The 18578-nt window shown below is 47.0% G+C and overlaps 8 protein-coding genes across 8 annotated transcripts; 4 read left to right on the forward strand and 4 right to left on the reverse strand.

The window, feature by feature from the left end:
* The first annotated feature begins 87 nt into the window (after positions 1 to 87).
* On the forward strand, positions 88 to 590 carry BGW36DRAFT_76906 (uncharacterized protein). The gene has a single exon (XM_046222574.1). The coding sequence runs from the start codon at positions 139 to 141 to the stop codon at positions 415 to 417; it is 279 nt and encodes a 92-aa protein (XP_046065472.1). The 5' UTR covers positions 88 to 138; the 3' UTR covers positions 418 to 590.
* A 174-nt stretch (positions 591 to 764) lies between these two features.
* On the reverse strand, positions 765 to 2124 carry BGW36DRAFT_308944 (uncharacterized protein; the record flags this gene model as incomplete). The annotated part of the gene is made up of 5 exons (XM_046212373.1): positions 765 to 1007; positions 1074 to 1180; positions 1241 to 1669; positions 1732 to 1996; positions 2056 to 2124. The coding sequence occupies 5 exons, from the start codon at positions 2122 to 2124 to the stop codon at positions 765 to 767; spliced, it is 1113 nt and encodes a 370-aa protein (XP_046065473.1).
* A 1615-nt stretch (positions 2125 to 3739) lies between these two features.
* Positions 3740 to 5248, reverse strand: BGW36DRAFT_308922 (general substrate transporter; the record flags this gene model as incomplete). The annotated part of the gene is made up of 2 exons (XM_046212370.1): positions 3740 to 4867; positions 4946 to 5248. 2 exons carry the CDS (start codon positions 5246 to 5248, stop codon positions 3740 to 3742), a joined length of 1431 nt encoding a protein of 476 aa, XP_046065474.1.
* Positions 5249 to 6168: 920 nt separating this feature from the next.
* BGW36DRAFT_391687 (uncharacterized protein) lies at positions 6169 to 7592 on the forward strand. The gene is made up of 2 exons (XM_046217613.1): positions 6169 to 6604; positions 6680 to 7592. Exons 1-2 carry the CDS (start codon positions 6278 to 6280, stop codon positions 7418 to 7420), a joined length of 1068 nt encoding a protein of 355 aa, XP_046065475.1. The 5' UTR covers positions 6169 to 6277; the 3' UTR covers positions 7421 to 7592.
* A 5469-nt stretch (positions 7593 to 13061) lies between these two features.
* On the reverse strand, positions 13062 to 13812 carry BGW36DRAFT_402093 (ThiJ/PfpI family protein; the record flags this gene model as incomplete). The annotated part of the gene is made up of 2 exons (XM_046218826.1): positions 13062 to 13720; positions 13800 to 13812. 2 exons carry the CDS (start codon positions 13810 to 13812, stop codon positions 13062 to 13064), a joined length of 672 nt encoding a protein of 223 aa, XP_046065476.1.
* Positions 13813 to 14547: 735 nt separating this feature from the next.
* On the forward strand, positions 14548 to 15402 carry BGW36DRAFT_391693 (uncharacterized protein). Its single transcript, XM_046217614.1, has one exon. It carries the CDS (start codon positions 14785 to 14787, stop codon positions 15196 to 15198), a length of 414 nt encoding a protein of 137 aa, XP_046065477.1. The 5' UTR covers positions 14548 to 14784; the 3' UTR covers positions 15199 to 15402.
* A 109-nt stretch (positions 15403 to 15511) lies between these two features.
* On the forward strand, positions 15512 to 16351 carry BGW36DRAFT_309102 (Alpha/Beta hydrolase protein; the record flags this gene model as incomplete). The annotated part of the gene is made up of 1 exon (XM_046212384.1): positions 15512 to 16351. One exon carries the CDS (start codon positions 15512 to 15514, stop codon positions 16349 to 16351), a length of 840 nt encoding a protein of 279 aa, XP_046065478.1.
* Positions 16352 to 16527: 176 nt separating this feature from the next.
* Positions 16528 to 18557, reverse strand: BGW36DRAFT_466622 (fungal-specific transcription factor domain-containing protein; the record flags this gene model as incomplete). The annotated part of the gene is made up of 4 exons (XM_046222351.1): positions 16528 to 17478; positions 17527 to 18271; positions 18328 to 18395; positions 18501 to 18557. The coding sequence occupies 4 exons, from the start codon at positions 18555 to 18557 to the stop codon at positions 16528 to 16530; spliced, it is 1821 nt and encodes a 606-aa protein (XP_046065479.1).
* Between the last annotated feature and the right edge of the window lie 21 nt (positions 18558 to 18578).

Consider the following 18578-nt stretch of genomic DNA (forward strand, 5'->3'; position numbering starts at 1 on the left):
CATAATTTCATGGAGTGAGCTGTCTATCACGGTAGTGGAGCTCCTGATAAAGCACGTTATTGGTGTTTCAGGAGCGACTAATAAACTCAAGAATTAAATTTAGCCCGGCACTAATGTGTTAACCTATATAAGTATAGTATGGGGGCTTCGCTATTGATCCTTATCTCTTTGTATATTAAGCAGAAAATTGCCAAAGCTCTAATTCCAACATGTAGGCTCTCAATATTGGGCCAGTCTCAATATCGTACTCGCTTTGATATTGTAAGCTCTCAATGTCGGGTCAGTCTCAGTATCGTACCCGTTTCAACATCGTACCCGAACCCTTTGCAGCTACCGGCTTGTCCCATACCCTGTGGTCTGCTGCCCCGCGTGAGAAGATATGCCATATGGGCTGCCACGACTTTCTATCCTATGTAGTCTATTAACCCCCTGTGGGATGACATCCCCTATATGGCAGCCATGATTTATCCATCCCTTGCGGGCTGCTGACCCCTGTGGGATGACATCCCATAGGGATGCCACAGTTTGTCCATCCCCTGCTGCTGCTGTATGATCAGTCTTATCAGCCATCGTGCTTCCTCTGGGATTGTTTGGGAGAGTCTGATCGTAACGATTCTGCGGGAGTGTCGGTTGCAGCTTGTACTAAAGCAGTCTGGTATCAGATTTATCAAAAACTGGAACAACACAGTGAAAGTAGTTCTCCAACTGTTACTGACGGTGGAGAGTACTGTTATTCCCTACGCCAGCGGGAAATGACATTAGTCTTAGTCCTCGTCGGAATACTCATCCCACTGTCCTCTTAAGGATTGGATTAACCGCGCCGTACTCCATCCCGTGATTCTTTCGACAGTAATGAGCAGATCCTCCGCGGCTGCTTGGTCCAGCCGATGGCGGAGAACACCACCCCAGGCGGACAAGCAGTGCCTTGCAGTGAAGAGGGCATTCTCTGCCTTGGCATTGGACTGAGCGAGGCCGAGCACGACCAAGAGGTGGTGACAAACACATCTCTGCGAATATACAGGTCAGTCAACCATCACACTATTTACCAGGTCCCTCATTCTTCGATGTCTTACCTCGATGGAACGTCCTCGCCGCAAGCTCTCGTATGCGTTAGAAAGGGTTGGCTGTGTCGACACTGCCAGTAGAATCTTGGCGATGTGGTAGTATTGCAGACCCACGACTACGAGAAGGTCATCAAATAGTCAGCTCAGAAGTTGGCGACGTGGCATGTCTTACTGACCATGAACCGGGGACAACATCCAAATCTCTGGAATCCGGCGCTCCTTCTCACGACTGCGGGGCACGAAACGAATGGGATCAAAGGTGTTCGGCCGGCTCATGCGCCAATCTTCCACCTCGTTGTCGAGCTGGCACAAGATCTTTATCGTCGTCACGGAGGGCCCGCCGCGAAACGCACAGCTCAGGGCCTTTGCCAACAAATAAACTATCCTATTGGCCCAGGCAAAGTCGTCGTCATCTTCGAAGACACGAGAGTGGGAAAACTTCTCGAGGTTTGTTCGCAGCGGTTGTTGGGAAACTAGTGATATGTAAATATCCTGCCGGAGGCACAGCCACGCTGTCGCCTCCCGAAGACCCCCCGAGAATCCAAATTCCGGGGTTGAGTTCAACATGCGCGTCGTTCCAGACAGATGAAATTGAAAGTCTTCGGCTGTTTTGCAGGTCATATCAGAAATCAGTGCCTGTAGCTTAGTAAAGTTTCAAAAGGCTCACCATCCATTTCTTCGAACTGACGAAGTATCGCCGCAGACGCCAGGATTTCGTCACTGCCTTCGTCTTCTTCTGAAGCATCAAGAGCAGCTATGAGAAGCTGAAGACACTGAGAGTGGTAGTGTAATGCCTCTGTTTCGTCACCTCGCGGCCCGCGATTGAGATGGCGTGATGAGAAGGCAAAAATTGCATAGCGCAGGACGGGTTGGTATAATGCTCGGCGTGGCACTTCGATTTCAAAATGTCGCTTTGGATCCGTCACATCGGCCTAGGCACGACGCTTCAATACAAGAACAACAAGTTATAACGAGGATTCTCGTTACTCACCCACAATGCCATCTTCTCGATAAAGTTACGCATGAGCACTGCCTCACGATCGCTGAGAGAGGGATTCATACAGAGAGAAGTCGAGAAAAGATCACCAACTCGAGGGGACGTCATGTCCAGTGAGTTGTGCACGACCGTCGGGCTTTGGGAGTGGCTGTCTGGGCTGCCAAATGGACTGTAGTCTACAGTCAAATTAGCTGAAGGCTCCAGGAACAGGCCCAAGGTACTAGAGTAAGTGGATTGGATCTATATTACGGTTTGGCTGTGGGCTTATATGTAATGGAGGGCGGGGAGGCTTGGGGTGACCCCAAGTAGCCTCTGGTTCCACTCCATGCTGTTGGACGAGACCCGAATCATTGTTGGCATCGAGTTCTGGAATCGAACGCGATGATAATGAAGGCAGCGCGAAAGAAGATGAATCAGAGTCGTACTCTCTTGCCACCGCTGACGTCTCGTCGCAAAATCGAACTATAGCGATCCGTCGTTGATACTTGCACAGCTTTTGCTTCAGACATGGTGATTCAACTTACGAGAACCTTGTGGGCGCAGCCAGAGCTTTCTTTCAGGGAATGCCGCCTCCCAGTCTTCTGAAACCGCGATGACATGTCGAAATCGAATCTTGATGTCGCGATTGCAGGGGATGCCGATCTGTTCGCAGTTCCAACAAGGAGTGTCGGTATCACCTTCAAGAACGATGAGAAATCAGGTCCCTAGCCTATTTGAAAGTCTGAAATTCAGAAGAGAAGACATACATTTTAGGTGTCCAACTATTCCCTGTCAATGCCACCTTCTGCAACGATAGCAGCTATGCCAGTATTAGGCATATAAACTCGAAGAGAAAACTTACGCCGACAGGCCTCACTAGATCACCAGGTTAGCCAGTCAGGTAACATTTAATTGATCCGCAATCCAAAATACCATCCAGCAATCAATCTGGTTCTTTTCCTTGGTCGTTTATCGATCTCTGCGTCCCCATGCATGATTTTCCCCTTACCCATACAAGATTTCATGGATGGTAGTTGTGAGAGTTAATTTTGGTTACTTGCTTGATGACAGACGGGGGGGAACTCTAGACTTTAACCCCGCCTTTAACGTCCGAGACCGAGCCAAGTCGTAGCACGGAAGACTACACATACAACCTTGCTTTCCAGTTACGTAGTTTATAATCTTAATTACCCATGGATTCTCTGCCAGCAGAAAAATTGGTGCTCGGGCCAAGATTGAAAAGTTGTCACCTCTCTATAGCCCGCCGTATTTAAGTATTTTATAGATATTTTCAAGATACACTTATAGTAACAAATGCCCTCAGAAGTATCTTAGTAAGGATAGGCCTCTTATATAATAAATGTATGGCTAATAAAATAAAAAGGTTAATGCTATTAGCCTAAGATATGAAAATTAAAAAATAAGTCATAAAATAGGATTTTGGCAAAGTTATACATATTATCCGCAGCTATTTTCAGAATTTACCATTTCAGGGCTAGATTAAGACTACATGTTTAATTCAAGAGAAGACAGCCATCTGAAATATATAGCCATATAATGAAAGATTGTTTAGAAAATCAACCATCAATAATGGTAGAAGTCGTTAATTGAATTATTCAAAGTTCCAATCTGAATAAAACTAGCCTGTAAGAGGATCCCCCAGTAGTGCAATCTACAACAGTGCATCCTCTAGACAGAGTCAGACACCAGCATCAATCGCTGCTCGTCGCGATTCCAACCGCGCTTGCTTTCTCCAGTCCTCGGCATATTTCACACCAAACCCGTGTGCGAACACATTTCGAATCTCCTCCAGAGTCATATTGGCTGCTTCGGGGAAACAGAAATAGACAAAGACAAGGCCGAGGAATGACAAGCCAGCATAGAATCCAAAGGTGCCAGATGGCGACATGCCCTTCATCATGGACAGGAAGGTGGAGGAGACAACTATGTTGGGCCCCCAGTTGCAAATATTGATCATCATCGTGCCCATCGCGCGGATCTCCATGGGCAGGAACTCATTCGCTTGCCAGGGAACGCAGCCCAGCCCGGCAGCGTAGAACGCTACGAAGAGGATCATGGCTACCAATACGACGATCGCTGGCCATCCGATGTGACTGTTAGTGAGCTCAAGGGTTTGCCGATCAATGGGCACCTTGGTAAAGGCTCCCGCGGCGATGATGAGACAGACGGGCATACCCCAAATGGTCCACAACAGGATGCGGCGACGACCTATGCGGTCGATGAAGATGATTGAGAGAACTGTGAAGATCCAATTCGTCACCGCGACGACGGTCCCGACCGCGATAGGGTTGGAGAAGCCGACAATTTGGAACAACGTTGCCGAGTAGTACATGAGGGTGTTGAAGCCACAAAACTGCTGGAACGCCATCAACCCGCAGGCCGCAGTTAGGGCTCGAAGGTTGGCGGGAATCATGAATAGGTGCTTGAGGGCCGTCCGAACGGAGAATTCCTCATTCATAGCCTTGGCTTGGGTGACGCCGTATTTAATGGATAGAATCTTCTGGCTAATCTGCTCCTCTGACGCATTCGGGTAGATCCGACGAACGACTTGTATGCACTCCTCAAGCCGGTTGTGGAAAAGAAGCTGTCGCGGAGACTCTGGACACCAAAATAGGAAGATCCCGAGGACTGTGGATGGAATTGCGCCGAGGCCGACCATATATCTCCATCCGTGGGGAACGTGGTAGAATGCGGCGTCGAAAGCGTACGCCAGAACAGACCCAGTTCCCAGGAAGATCATATCAATTGAGATCATTCTTCCACGGAAACGCGCGGGCGAAATTTCCGCAATGTACAATGGAACAATCTAGTTCGTTGTCAGAAACGACCAATTTGATCACTTCAACCACATCTCTGTATGTAATGCGTGATGAACAACACTTACGGTCGAAGCAGAACCCACTCCCAGCCCGATCAAGATGCGGCCTACGGACATCTGGATGATTGTATATGCGGACGCCTGAATGATGGCACCGATGGTGAATAGCACTGAGGCGAACCAGATGGCAGGCTTCCGGCCGAACCTATCAGCCGTGACACCGGCAACAATCGAGCCGCAGAAGGCACCTGCGGCGCATAGAGCTGTGATCAATTCTTTCTCTGAGCTCGACAGAACTCTGTTGTTGAGGTCCGCTCCAAGAACCACCAAGACACCGGAGATGACACCGGTGTCATAGCCGAAGAGCATGCCTCCAATTGCTGTGGCTGCCGCGCAGAGCCACACAAAAGCTCCGGGCATAGTATCTTCGATACCGTCCAGATTCTGAACCTCCTTCGTATCGACGACATGACCGAGGTCAGTGGATTCGAGATGCTCGGTGGCCACTGATTTGATACCGTGAGATGCGACGTTGGCAGCGTCCATGACTGGGGCACAGAAATGGGTAAACAGAATATGAGCAACAACAGAAAGTATGTAACAAAGGTAGATAACTATCAAGTCTGAATCCTGCGACCTTCGTCCGATGATGGACACTTTATAGTAATAGATAGGCAGCGTGCGATCCAATGACGATACCTACATAGGTCTATTGACCCTGACTAAGGCTGTTTAGAGCCAGCCTATGGTCATTATCTAACTTTTTCCTGAAGATTAGGAAGACATTCTTCTTCATAAGCTCTGATAGCGTGGGGTACAAAATCTGGGGTATCTGAGATTCGAAGTACGATATTTTCTGTCGCAGTTGGAATATTGAGAATAATCCTAACCAATCACCTAGGATTTTACACAAGCCCATGGCTGAAGTGCTGGCCAATTCTGACATAAACTGGGTCTTTGCCATCATAGCAAGAAACTAAGCAAGTCTTTCCGGACGTACGGCAGTTATTTACGGCGAGGTAGTAGTTCCACCTGAACCTTTTTATCCTCTTTCCCCGCTTGAATTGGTAGCCAATCTTGCCCGCTCGTAAGGCAAATGTTTCCGGACCCGCAGCAAGTCTTTCCGGAAATTTGTTGGAGTGCTAGTAACTCATTCGCCAATTGCATCCCAATTGTGTTTATGCTCATCTCCACATGTTCAAAAGTTCTCCATATTAGAGACAAAAAAGACGACCGAGCGGGGAAGCATCCTCTTCGATTCGTAAATGTAAGATATGAATAAATTCACCCTCTAGACAGATATAAATAAATAAATATATATATATATTGGAGTATCATCCTCCTCATGCTGCATACGATGATTCCAGCTGTTCATATCTGTATTGACTCTCTGATACCATGGCCCCTCAAAAGCTCAAAATCGGTGCGGCCGGGCTTGGCCGTATGGGCAAAAGACATGCGTTGAACTTCCTGAATCGCACCCCTCGAGCGGAGCTCGTTGCGGCCTTCTCCCCCGACCCTGCAGAGATAGCATGGGCGCGACAGCACTTGGAGCCCCATGGCGTTACGTTGTATGACAACTACCAGAAGATGATTGAACACCCCGGTATCATGGCAGTGGTTATAGGCACAGCCACCTCCGTCCATGCGGAAGAGGCGATCCAGGCTATGGAGAAGAACCTGCACGTTCTCTGCGAGAAGCCCTTGTCGACTAGCATTGAAGTGGTAATATAAACCCGCACATTCAATCGTAGGAACACCACATACATATGCTGACACTGTTTTCTTTCTTGGCTACAGTGCCGTAATGTAGTTTCCGAGTCGAAGAAACGACTACACTTGAAAGTGATGTGTGGTTTCTCACGCCGCTTCGACGAATCCTACCGGGATGCGTTTCAGAAGATGGAGCAAGGCCTCATCGGACGTCCGTCCATCCTGCGTAGCCAGACCTGCGACAAACATGATCCGTCAGGCTTCTACGTCGCGTACGCGGCCTGGTCCGGCGGTGTGTTCGTCGATATGGCTGTACACGACATTGACCTGACGCTCTGGTTCTTTGGCGACGACATAATTCCCAAAAGCGTTTCGGCACACGGGATCCGCGCTGTGCAGCCCGAGTTGAAACAGTACAACGACTATGACAACGCGGTTGGCATTGTCGAGTTTCACAATGGCAAGATTGCCTACTACTACTGCTCGCGCATGATGGCTCACGGCCAAGAAGACACTACGGAGATCATCGGCACCGAGGGAAAGCTGACCGTCAATAGCAACCCGCAGCAGAATTTCGTGAATCACTACCACTCTGGTGGCATCACGCGGGAGGTGCCACCACACTACTGGGGTAGGTTCGAGATGGCCTTCGTGAAGGAGGCACAGGAATTCGCGGATGCATGTCTCGATGGCACACCCTTGCCTATGAAGCTGAGCAATGCAGCCAAGGCGGTTGAGATTGGATCTGCTTTGCAGGAGGCACTTGTCACAGGAAAACAGATTCATTTCGATGAAATTGGACGAAGGGTTGAGAAACCATCATTGTGAATTAACTGTTCGTGGGGACCTAGATGATTTAAGACCGCGTGGTTGCATTTGGTTATGCAAATTCTTTTGAATAATATAAATGCATTATTTTTGATTTCTTTTTCTGTTGAGTTCTTCGATGTAAATATTATTAGGAGTAGTGTACCTGGAATGATATTGAGTAGGTACTCTATTTAATGTGGAATGTTAAGAATATAACATAGAACATGTGATAAAGCTTTTTAATATTAAGCAATCTTCTATAGCAGAAATTCTAGAATATAAATTGGCCTTCTATATATGTTATGGGTGGTGTTTTGTTATTGTGCGCAAACGCTCAAATCGCATGACCTCGCTAGCTGCTAGCTGGCGAGAGCGTCAGACCCGACATCAACCCAGACCTAGTACTCCTTCATATAATCAAGAAGATGCACTCTAATTGTTGTTATATGAATATTTAATCTTTCCTTACTCCTCATAAATTTAAATAGTAAATTTTTTGAAATTAAAAAAAACTGCGCCAACTGGGACTTGAACCCAGGACAAATGCTAAGCATAGGCGGTAGTAATAATACAATCCACTTATAAGAGCTTTTCTCCGTTAGTCTTACATCATAGCTTGATGGCTTCAAACATACCACAATGCTAACCAACTACATCATTGGCGCTACTAGTTGTTTTCCTCGTTTAATTAATTTAATCAACTCAGTTAATAACAACTACGGTTGTTGACATATCAGGTCTCAAGGAATCCAATTCTTGAAACAGTTCTCAGCAGTCTCAGACTGCTCCACACCAAAGCAGCAGAAAACTACTGCCACATCTCTCTCCTCTCTTTCGGCTGCTTAGGTATTCTTGTGGAGCAGTCTGAGGACCAAGTGGCTCTGTCCAATTTTTAACAGCTTCATATTTTTTATACGTAATAACTCAACCATTGCGAATTTTTAGGGAGCGCGCTACCACAAGTTACTAATAATCAATTCTGATTCTTTTGAACTAATTTTTGTCTTAATCTGATCGCTAATTAATATGTATTTCCAAGGTTTCTAAAAGTTACATCCTTTTTTTTGAGTACCTATTCTACAATCAATACATCTCGGGAGGTTCCGAAGTTGTGCGAACCTGCAGTTTGGCAGGTTTCCCCGCCATCCTCACCAAAGTAGAGATATCGAACAGTTCAAGTTCACGCTGGATCTTATGATCCATAACGTAGAATCGTGGGCTGCTAAGTATCGCAAAGCACGTCTGTTCGAAGCTATCGGATCACTATGCTATTCTTTGGGAGTCGAAGGCACGTGCCACGCTAACCTGAGCCCTTGCTGGCCGTTACATTACTCCCCGAAAGAGACATGACTGCCCTCAGTCGGTCCGGTCTTAATATCCAACATGCACTAGATCGTCGTCAGGATGATCCTCAAGGAATTTTTCGTTCGCGGCCGCCGTCAGCCATGCCTGCAGACGCTTTAAGAGTCTTAGTTTGTCAGGATATATATCGTGAAACTGTTGCATTAAATCTGGTGTGTTTTTGAAATCCGATGCTGGATATTATGCTGGATTTTCATCCCTATAGTCTCCCTATTTGGCACGATGCTGCAGGCATTGATGAAGTAATCGCGAGTTAATAATTGCTTCTATCTTGCACTCAGTCTTACCATTTACCTCGATAGGTGGGGGTGGGTCTAGATGCTGGTTAAATACATGTTCAGAAAAGTGACCGATTCATCATCCGATTTGTGATCGATTTCGAATACCTCGGACCACCCTAACAGATCACTTGGACCTGTGGTCATTGGAGATCCACTCGTAGCCCAAAAGTGCAGAGTCTTTTTGTTGTTGAAGGCCTTGTGCTGAACGTTGTGATTCTCGTTAATGTAATTAAGGAAGGCATTCATCGTGGAATACGATGCTGTTACTATGCAGACGATAGTACCAGTGGAACAGTTGTACTTAGCCAAAACAGATGTTGCGTCAAGTCTTGGTGGCTCTGGAGTTGTTCATGGCCCTCTGACGTTTGATTTTTCCAGCTCAGTTGACCGCTATAAAGTTGTAAATTACTACCTTTTTCCCCCATGAGGTCGGAAGCTTCAGATGGTCAGTCGGAGACCCCCTGCTGGCGATGAGAAGGTTAGGGTCATTTTTGAAGTGAATTACGATTGGCAGGTGGCAGGAAAAGCGTGTAGTCTCGCCTAGGCCTGGGCAAATCAACATATTGGACCCACTCCATGTCTTGAGTGATTTGTTGAAACAGATCCTGATGACGATCGATATAAACGAGTGGAAAAGATAACGCTTCATTCAGTAGTAATGAGGATCGGAAGTTTGAGAACCCAAACGCCATCTCACAAAGAGCCGAGTCACGAGTTGGAGCACTACGGCTAATTTGATGTTTGTATAGAGAGTAGTGGAGCGTTCGTAGGTTGCGTCTAGTCGATGTGGTGGGTGAGATGCATGGACTAAGTAGCGCAAAGGAAAATGGTCTGCTAGATCCCGACGGGAACTGTGGCTCGACCACTAGACACGCTAGACATTTATTATTTGCGGCATAATGTAGTATTTGTCTTGATGATACGTTGCGTTCGCTCGTCGTCATAAAGTCGTTGCCCGCCGCGTGATACGTGATATCTCGAGTAGGGCGTAATTTCGGGACTGGATTACCAACAAGATGTTTACGCCTCACTACCGCGTACACCTCGACAGCGAATTATTCCCAATGAAGGACGTAGTGCTTGGTAAATACAACTTTGAATCGCTGAATTCTATCATTTAGAAGCCACATTGGGCGTTGATATCGGCTGTCGTCATCTACCCTTCATTTCGAGAAAAATGAATGTGATGGTCATATTTGTATACTCATTCGTTTCTGTAGGGCCGTAGCCACTGCGACAGACATTGGTTGGCTTTCTCTGTATGGCTATCGGTTTGGGAGTGATATGCCGTTTCCCGGACCGGTAGGCGTTTTTTTGTGTTGGAAGGGATTTGGTGAGCTTCGAGGTTTGGTTATTGCTTTGGTTGCTGTACCAAATGCACCCTCTTGAAGTTTTCTTTCACCAGCACTCGCTGACAAGTGTAGGAAATTCTCCGTGACAGTGGGAAGATGAAAAGGAAGGAAACATTAAACTGTGAGTAGCCAATGGCTGCAATAATATCTGATCACGATGAATCGCTGATCTTGTAGATCAATGCGAGAGCGTGGTAGATGGACGGCACCAATTTATATTTGTATTGATCAATATTTGGCGTAAATGAATCGAGTATGGGTCTCACGCGATGCGCACGGAGTGTGGATCGTCATTCACGAGTCCGTCGGTGTTTTGCTCGCCGACCACCTTCTGCACCCAGTCGTCTTGTGCTATTCCCGCGGCAGCATCCTGTTGTTTGTCGGACCGGATGCGCTCCACCTCAGGGACTGGTGCGGCCTCCAACTCCTGGTCAAACTGGTCTTCGGGAATGGCTTTCGGGAGGGTGTTGAAATAGTCGAGATATTTCTGCCGGAACATATCGATGACCGAGGGTGCGTCGATGGCCGTTCGTTGGATGGTGTGATTCAGATCTCCGTGAACTAAAACCACAGAGCAATCTCAGCACACCCACAAGTATACGATATGATTTTGGGCAGGTGCTATGCGACGCAAGCATCTCAAGCGCTCCCCCCTCCTTGTAGACTCTCTTCCAAAGCCCCGACAGCCATTTCTCATCCCTGCCATTAATGATGATATGTCAGGGTCAAACCCCGTCTCGATGATTGCGACCTGGCATCCTCAGGTCTTGGTAAGTCTTTTCTGGTTACCACGTTGATGTAAGCCTCCTTCGTCTCATGAGAATGCATGCGGAGGTATTCGGCGGCACGGCACTGGCAGGGGTTGAAGCGGGTTGAAGCGAGATCTCACCCATTTACCGGGAAAGGTGATGGAGTCTGGAACCGTAGCACAGTGGTTGAAGAAAGCATCCTTTCCAAGTCTTCTCCCTAAGTTAATGACCAGATGGTATCGTGGGGCCTTGTAATGGTCGGGTTACGTCCTCAAAGCGTCTGTAATATTGAGATCTGTATAGATCCCACAATGCACACATTCGGGGTGCGAAGCACCCACGCGTGCTACTTTGCTAAATAGCAATACCAGAATGGTTTCTAGTACTGAAACACCGGTTGGGACGTTCTGCACTTCCTCGGTCAGGCTAGAGGATCTGCCCAGGCTCAACTGATAGCTTTTCGCTATTTTCGTGATGCAGAAGCGTCATTGATCTGCACATATCTCATTCATTCAACGTGGCACCTCTCGGGGTGCATACAGACAGGTGAAATCAAGAGATGCGGACGAGGCCATTCTGTTGAACCAGTCCCATAATCAAACAGGTCGCAATTGTGACAGGCCCACTGCATATTGGCCCTGCGCTATTGATGTAGTAGGAGCAAACCAGAACGTGGGGTTCACTACCCTCGACTTTGGCGTTCTCAAAAAGTTTCGTGTGGATTGTTGTATGCCATTGGAAGTCGGCTATATCCCTTTACACTAACATCGGTTTCGATTGTCTAACGTGAAGGTTAGATCGATGAGTTGTACGAGGAATATAGGTTAAACAAAATGAGGCTTGTTCATACTGTCGTCCTGGCATTCGGAGGTTTGGACTGTAGAAGGAAATTTTTGGAACAGTTTTGTATCTCTCTTACAACCGTTCTCGGTCATGGCATGGGTGAATTGCCAAACTGTCCTTCTTGTGCCTCCCATAACTCGCTGCTATTAGTTCTGTTTGATAATGACGTTGTGTATCAGGTTTCAAAGACAGTGAATGGATTATGGCATGGTTCATTTGCTGTGTGGTAGACAATGCAGGCGGGCGTGCTACAAAGACACTCCCAACACACAAGACGGTTAGTGAAGGTCACGATGCGATGACACATCGGTCATTGTACCTTCTAGGTTGGCAGCTTGGTCGTCACTTTGGGGAGCAGGAGGAGAGACAGTTGTCAGTCTTTCCGCTACCTTTTTCCTCAACCGCCTTGGAGATGAACTGATCCCCGTAGACTTTGACACATAGATACTGATTTTATGCTATGATAATTACTTTGTTGAAAGTGCAGTGTAGACGGCATTAGTCTATGCTCTGGTCTTGAATCTCTATGGTCAGAAAGGTATGCGTAGAAGGTTGATGGAGGGATGATTTTTTACCTGTTCAGCCAAATACTTATCATATTAGCAGAGTCTTGCGCCAATATTCCCTTGCTCAGTCGTGAGGGTAGAAAATAGACAGAAAGAAGAAGAACAAAACGGCGTTTGAAAAGTTTTATGTCCTACCTACTACCCAGTCAAAAAAACATATCCTAAACCTGAGTCTCATGGTGAGGGGTTTGAATTTCTTCTTTTGTTCTAAACTTCTTTGTACTGCATAGTTAAGCTACGTAATATGCAACCACCTCTGCAGCGGGTCCTGTTGCCCGACTGGGCGGTATACCTATTAGCCCTAATAATGTAGGACAATCAGGTTGCATGTCAAAGAAAATGTCCAGGTGTCGGTGAGAAAATGTTCATGTTAGTGGGTAGGGATGTTTTACACCGCTTCTGTGCTAGTTCTCCGCACTGGATTCATTGATCTGTGGTTTTGTTCTTCTTATATCATATGCTAATTGTTACAGAAGATTGCGTCTCAACACAAAGCTATGACTTTTTCAAGCAAATGGATCGTCATCCCAGCTCCCACTCCGCACATATTCCAGCCTATCAGCCAAGGTCGTGGCCAGCTCCTCGTCGTATATATGTCCAATAAAAGCAAGCATCATATCAATTCCCGCACTGATCCCGGACGACGTCCATATATTCCCATCATCCACCCACCGCGCTTTCCGAATCCAATTTACCTGCTCACGCCACGTAATTACATCGTCCCACGCACGTTTGTTCGTTGTAGCGCGTCTTCCATCCAGCAAGCCCGACCGCGCCACAAGTCCTGATCCGGTGCATATGGTGAGGAGATATCGGAGCGACGGGAATGTCTTTTTAATAAACTCGACAACCGGTTCGTAAGCCTGGGGGCTGCGGGTCCCTGCTCCACCAGGAACAAGCAAAACCTCGAGATTATCAGGCGGCGAGTCAAATGTATGTGTCGGCAGGATGCTTTGTCCACAATTCGACCCATGCGGATTCCACTTGGCCTCCTGTCCGGGGAAGAGCGGGGCGTGGTTGGTGGAAACCGGGTCTAGGGTAGCGGCGATGATGGAGAATTCGATCTTTTTGTATCGCGCGAGCGTGTTGATGGCGTCGATGGGCCCGAATACGTCGAGGGCTTGGAAGCCTGGAAATAATACGACACCATAGTGGATTGGGAGGTCTAAGCCAGCATCATCAACAACGAATGATCACTTTCTTTCACTTTTGTCATCACTACGGGGGATAGGCGCGTCACGTACCCTCGCTCGACATTTCGAGGTCTTTACCGGTAGAGCGCTACAATGTAAGGTCGATAACTGTGCTTTGGCTTTTCTTTTATCTTGTCAACTGAGACCAACAGAAGGGAAGAAGATGACTCAATTAAGAACTCCCCGCAAAGGAGACCCACAATCGCACAGCGAGATGGGATCTCCGCAAGAACAACCAATCAACATTGAGAATTGTTAGTACCAGAGGCATCATCTATTCTCACTCGGAGATACTCAAAACAGCAACTCCAACCAAGTCATAAATCGTATACCAACTTGTATTCTGATTGACTACAAGCGGTGTTTACATTCAGTGCCTTCGTGAATTATTATGCCGTAGGTCTTCCTCAGGTACTTTTTGATTCAGCATCATGTATCAGGAAGATACATATTTGGCATCGATTGATCATTTGACAACTGCCGAACACTTAAACCTCAACTGTCGTTTTGTATTTCTATAAAGGAGCCAGGTTTTGGAAAAGAATATTCCTAGACATCTTTGGATGGATAAGACGTGGCAACTAGTGCTGGAGTTTCAGGTGGCACGATGTTATGAGAGACGAATAGTCCGGCTATTTTAACTGACACCGGAATTGCAGTTTCGAAATTCCTTTTCCTCGTTAGTTGCTCTCATGCCTAAAAAGTTCCAGCTAGGTCTCATAAATTTCGTTGGGATAATATCTAAATGTGGACACGCGGATTATTAATGATCAAGTCGGAATAGTACATATCCGTTAGGGTGGTTATCACTTCGACACTAACGGGTTTAACGACCTCATCTATTTAAGTTCCATAACGTAACTCTTGAGGACCTGATTGATTGATATTGGTATGCATAAATATTAAAGCTGAGAAAATAACTCGCGTTTAAAAATTCACTCACATATATCCAAAATATTCCCCAACGACTTCCTCAATCCACGTGTGGACATACACTTATCCGGTCAAAATTCATCAATTTCAAATTATACCCACTATGCCTAACTCAGAAACCTGGTTAGAAGAATTCTATGCCGCTGGTGATGCTCTCGATGCAAAATCCTGGATCCCTCAATACTGGGCAGAAGATGCCGAACTGCAATTCGCCGGGGTCCCCGTTGCCAAAGGACACGCTGAAATCGAGGCATTCTTTTCAGCGCGATTCGATGAGTTGAAAAGCATGAAACATACTATCACAAATGTAGACGTCTTGCCGGATAAGATCTACCATTCTGCGACTGTCTCGTACGTGGTCAAGAACGACCCTGAAGACCGGCTGATACAGGTGCGGGCATTGACGGTTTTTGGGAAGACTCCCGGTGAAAATAAAATCAGATATAGTCACTCGTACATGGACCCAACACCGCTGATTGAGTGGAAAAAGGCGGTTGATGAGCAGAGCAGGCAATAATGTGTGTTTCAGTGATGGTGTATAGATAACCTTGAAGGGGGGCCCAAGGGACATATTCGATTTCACAAATATCGACTACATGTATGTATCAGGACATCAGATAACTATAAAACTGCAAATTTCCTCCTCCTCTTACGTCGCTTGATAAATTTAACTACTACACTACACAAGCACTGTTGCCACCCGTCACCGTGATATCACCAGAGGCAATGTGCAGCCAGTACTAATATCCGACTCGCGGAAAGAAAGCAGAAAGCTAAACCTTACCTTCAATTTTGTATCTTAAATTCAGAGACAGCTAAAACATTATAAAATGGCAGCATCATCATCTCGTTTTCTTAACCCAGGTCCCATCCACCCTGCACGCGTCGCAAAACGTGCAATTAAATCGAGCATCGCGCGATCCATTAGAATCACAGTTAACGACCCACTCGACCACGAAGCACCAGCTATTTTGCACGAGCCCAAATGCTACACCGCCGAGGCTGCAAAATTGTCTGCTGTAATATTGATCAGTGGTGCAGGCGGGGGTGTAAGCGGACCGGCTGGAATCTATCCATCGCTCGCGGAGAAACTTGTTCTGTTATTATCGATCCCGTGTATAAGACTTGACTACCGTGAGCCTGCGAAGACAAGCTACTGCTCTGCAGACGTCATTGCGGCAATGGATCATCTCGCGGTTGAGTTTTCATCGGAACATTTTGTTCTTGTTGGTTGGTCGTTTGGTGGAAGTCCCTGCTTTACGGTTGCTGCAAAAGAGCCTCGTCGTGTGGCAGGCGTGGCGACGGTGGCATCGCAAACGGCGCAGACAGAGGGAGTCACAATGCTGTGTCCGCGGCCGATGCTGGTTATGCACGGGACGGGCGATACGTGTCTCTCGCCCAGCTGTTCGGAAAGTCTGTATCGTTCATATGGGCCGGGAGGCAAGCGGGTGCTGAAATTGTTTGATGGTGATGATCATGGGTTGAGTAGGAATGCAGTGGCGGTTGAGAAAATGATATTTGAGTTTGCGGCACGGATTTTGGGGTTTGAGGAGATTCTTGAAGACCCATCTGCTAATATACAGGTCGGTCAGGATCTGGCTGGGAGTAGAGGGGAGAGATTGAGAGAGATGGCGGAGGGACATGATCTCGAGGGTGGTGAGAGACTGTGAGGCTGCAAGGTTAGTATTGGATATAGGACTGTAGAATTAAATTCAAGATATACTTTCATTCTATTATCTGATGAGACTGTAAAAACAAAAAATCCATTAATAGTTACTAATAATACGAAATTTATTAAGGGTTATTTATTATGATGCGTTATTCCTTTGTACATGGCTAGAATACATTATTGAAAAGTATCTAAACTAGGCATATCTTGCATATATTGCATATTGTCAAATATGTCGAACAAATCCGGCCATTGGACCTGCAAATTAATATCACTTTGCATGAACGAACACTCATCATATTGGGAAAGAACAGCACGCACTACACCGCTGGTCTCTGGTTTTACAAATGGGAAATAGTTGATCCACTGGATACCCTGAGTCTGTTCTGCATTCACTTCCGGCGGCACGTTGCGGTGCGAATCGGCAATCGGCGCCAGCGATTCTTCCCACAAACCGCCATTGGCCATACTGCTTGACCATAACCGTTCAAGCCCCTTCAAGTACATATTTGCACTGGGCCACATGATCTTCAACTCACCCAAGGCGGCTTTGAGAATGTCAAGATCTTCATCGACGCTTGCCGTAAGGTGATCAATTCTCCGAACATGGAGAAGCCCTAGAGCAGCCACGCCACAGTACCAGCAGGTAATGGCGGTTAGGAATCTGATACCGCCTCGAACTAGATAGTCCTTCATGATCCTTGCAATGCAGGAAGCAGCAATAGCTGCAGCAGAGTATGATTCAGGTCGCGGTTGTGAAGAGAGGTCCAAATGCAACAGGATAATGACAGTCAGATACGGCAAATACAACTGATGGACGTCGCGGTGGAATGCTACCGTGCGGTCCCCACTTATAGGGAGCATCAAATGATTTGGGAGTGATTGGACCCAGTCAACTAACTGTTGAGCTAGATCGGATGGGAAAATAACAGATGGCGACGCTGTTGGGCGCAACAGGTACTTTCCTACACGCCCGATAATGGCACATAGGCTGACCCAATGGATGAAAATCTCGGCTTCGCGACTGGGACATGGAAAATCGTCGAGTGTTAGCTCTGAAACATCACAGTCGTCGGGGTCAATCATTAGAGGACGCCCTTGAGTAATGGCCGTTAACCGCTCCCTAGCCTTCGTTGATCGTCAGAGAGGCAAGGTGTAAAAGGAGGAGATACTGACAAATAAAGTCCACCAGATACGACGGCATAGTCCACGATCAGCACCAAACGGTCGTCGGCACGATTGCTGCTCCCGGTGTAGTCCCATCTGCTGAGCCTGGCGTATTGCAATTCCAGTCCACCACCAGGTTGAGTCTCGATGGACCGTCGTAGGGGCCCGAGGGCTCCACCAGTAGAAAAGGATAATTGTTTGAAGACAGGTTATAAGATTAGGTTCAGTGTTTTCGTAGAACAATGCTTGAGCTCGATTGTAGTATGTTACAGGGTCGGTGTGCTGTAGCACAGATGCTGGTGGCTGAATGCGACTAGCAGCAAGAGCAAGAGCATTTGCGAGAAGTGGTGAGCGCGCCAGGTTGTCTTCAATGTCGTTTCGGTCCAGAACTGGACACCATGTATGGCAATATTGATAGTAAGTCTCGATAAAACCTTGCTGTAGTTCTGGAGAGGGTATATCTGGGGTCGCATGAACACCTAAAAGAGGCTGGATTGGTGGGTTTGCGCTAGGAATATGAGCCTCTGGATTGTAAACAAACATGAAGCCCGATCGACCAATATAGCCATGTTGATCGGGTGTATTCTCAGTCTCTTCACCCTGTGGGGAAGTATCAGATTGTCCTGCCGAAAGAGACGGTGGCGAGGCCAAGTTCTGCGGTCTTGACTGTATAGCATTCGGCTCTATAGTACCAGTACTGCAAATATCATCCTCGGGGAGCTGTCGACGCCTGTCTCGTTTTGGTAATCTCTGCCTGTAATATTCCAAAGGCTATCACTCCCTGCTCTCTATTTTTGGATTTCCAGGTACTGCTTACCGGCAATGAGAGCCAGCCGCGGTGCAATATGAACAATTTCCATAACCTCGGGCGCGCCGGTCTTGCAGGTCGCATTTTATCTTTTGGAGAAGTGATGTTAGTAAATGGCTTGATTCCTGGCTTTTGTGAATCGACTTGCCTTCTTTTCGTGGCAAATTATGCAAACCAGCTTTGCACGCTTTCTCTTCAACGGCGGTTGTCGGATTTGCCGGTAATCAACCATATCGGCAAAACAGTTCGACGG

Source organism: Talaromyces proteolyticus (assembly GCF_021365285.1).
Source record: "Talaromyces proteolyticus strain PMI_201 chromosome Unknown BGW36scaffold_16, whole genome shotgun sequence".
In the NCBI taxonomy this organism is placed as follows: domain Eukaryota; kingdom Fungi; phylum Ascomycota; class Eurotiomycetes; order Eurotiales; family Trichocomaceae; genus Talaromyces; species Talaromyces proteolyticus.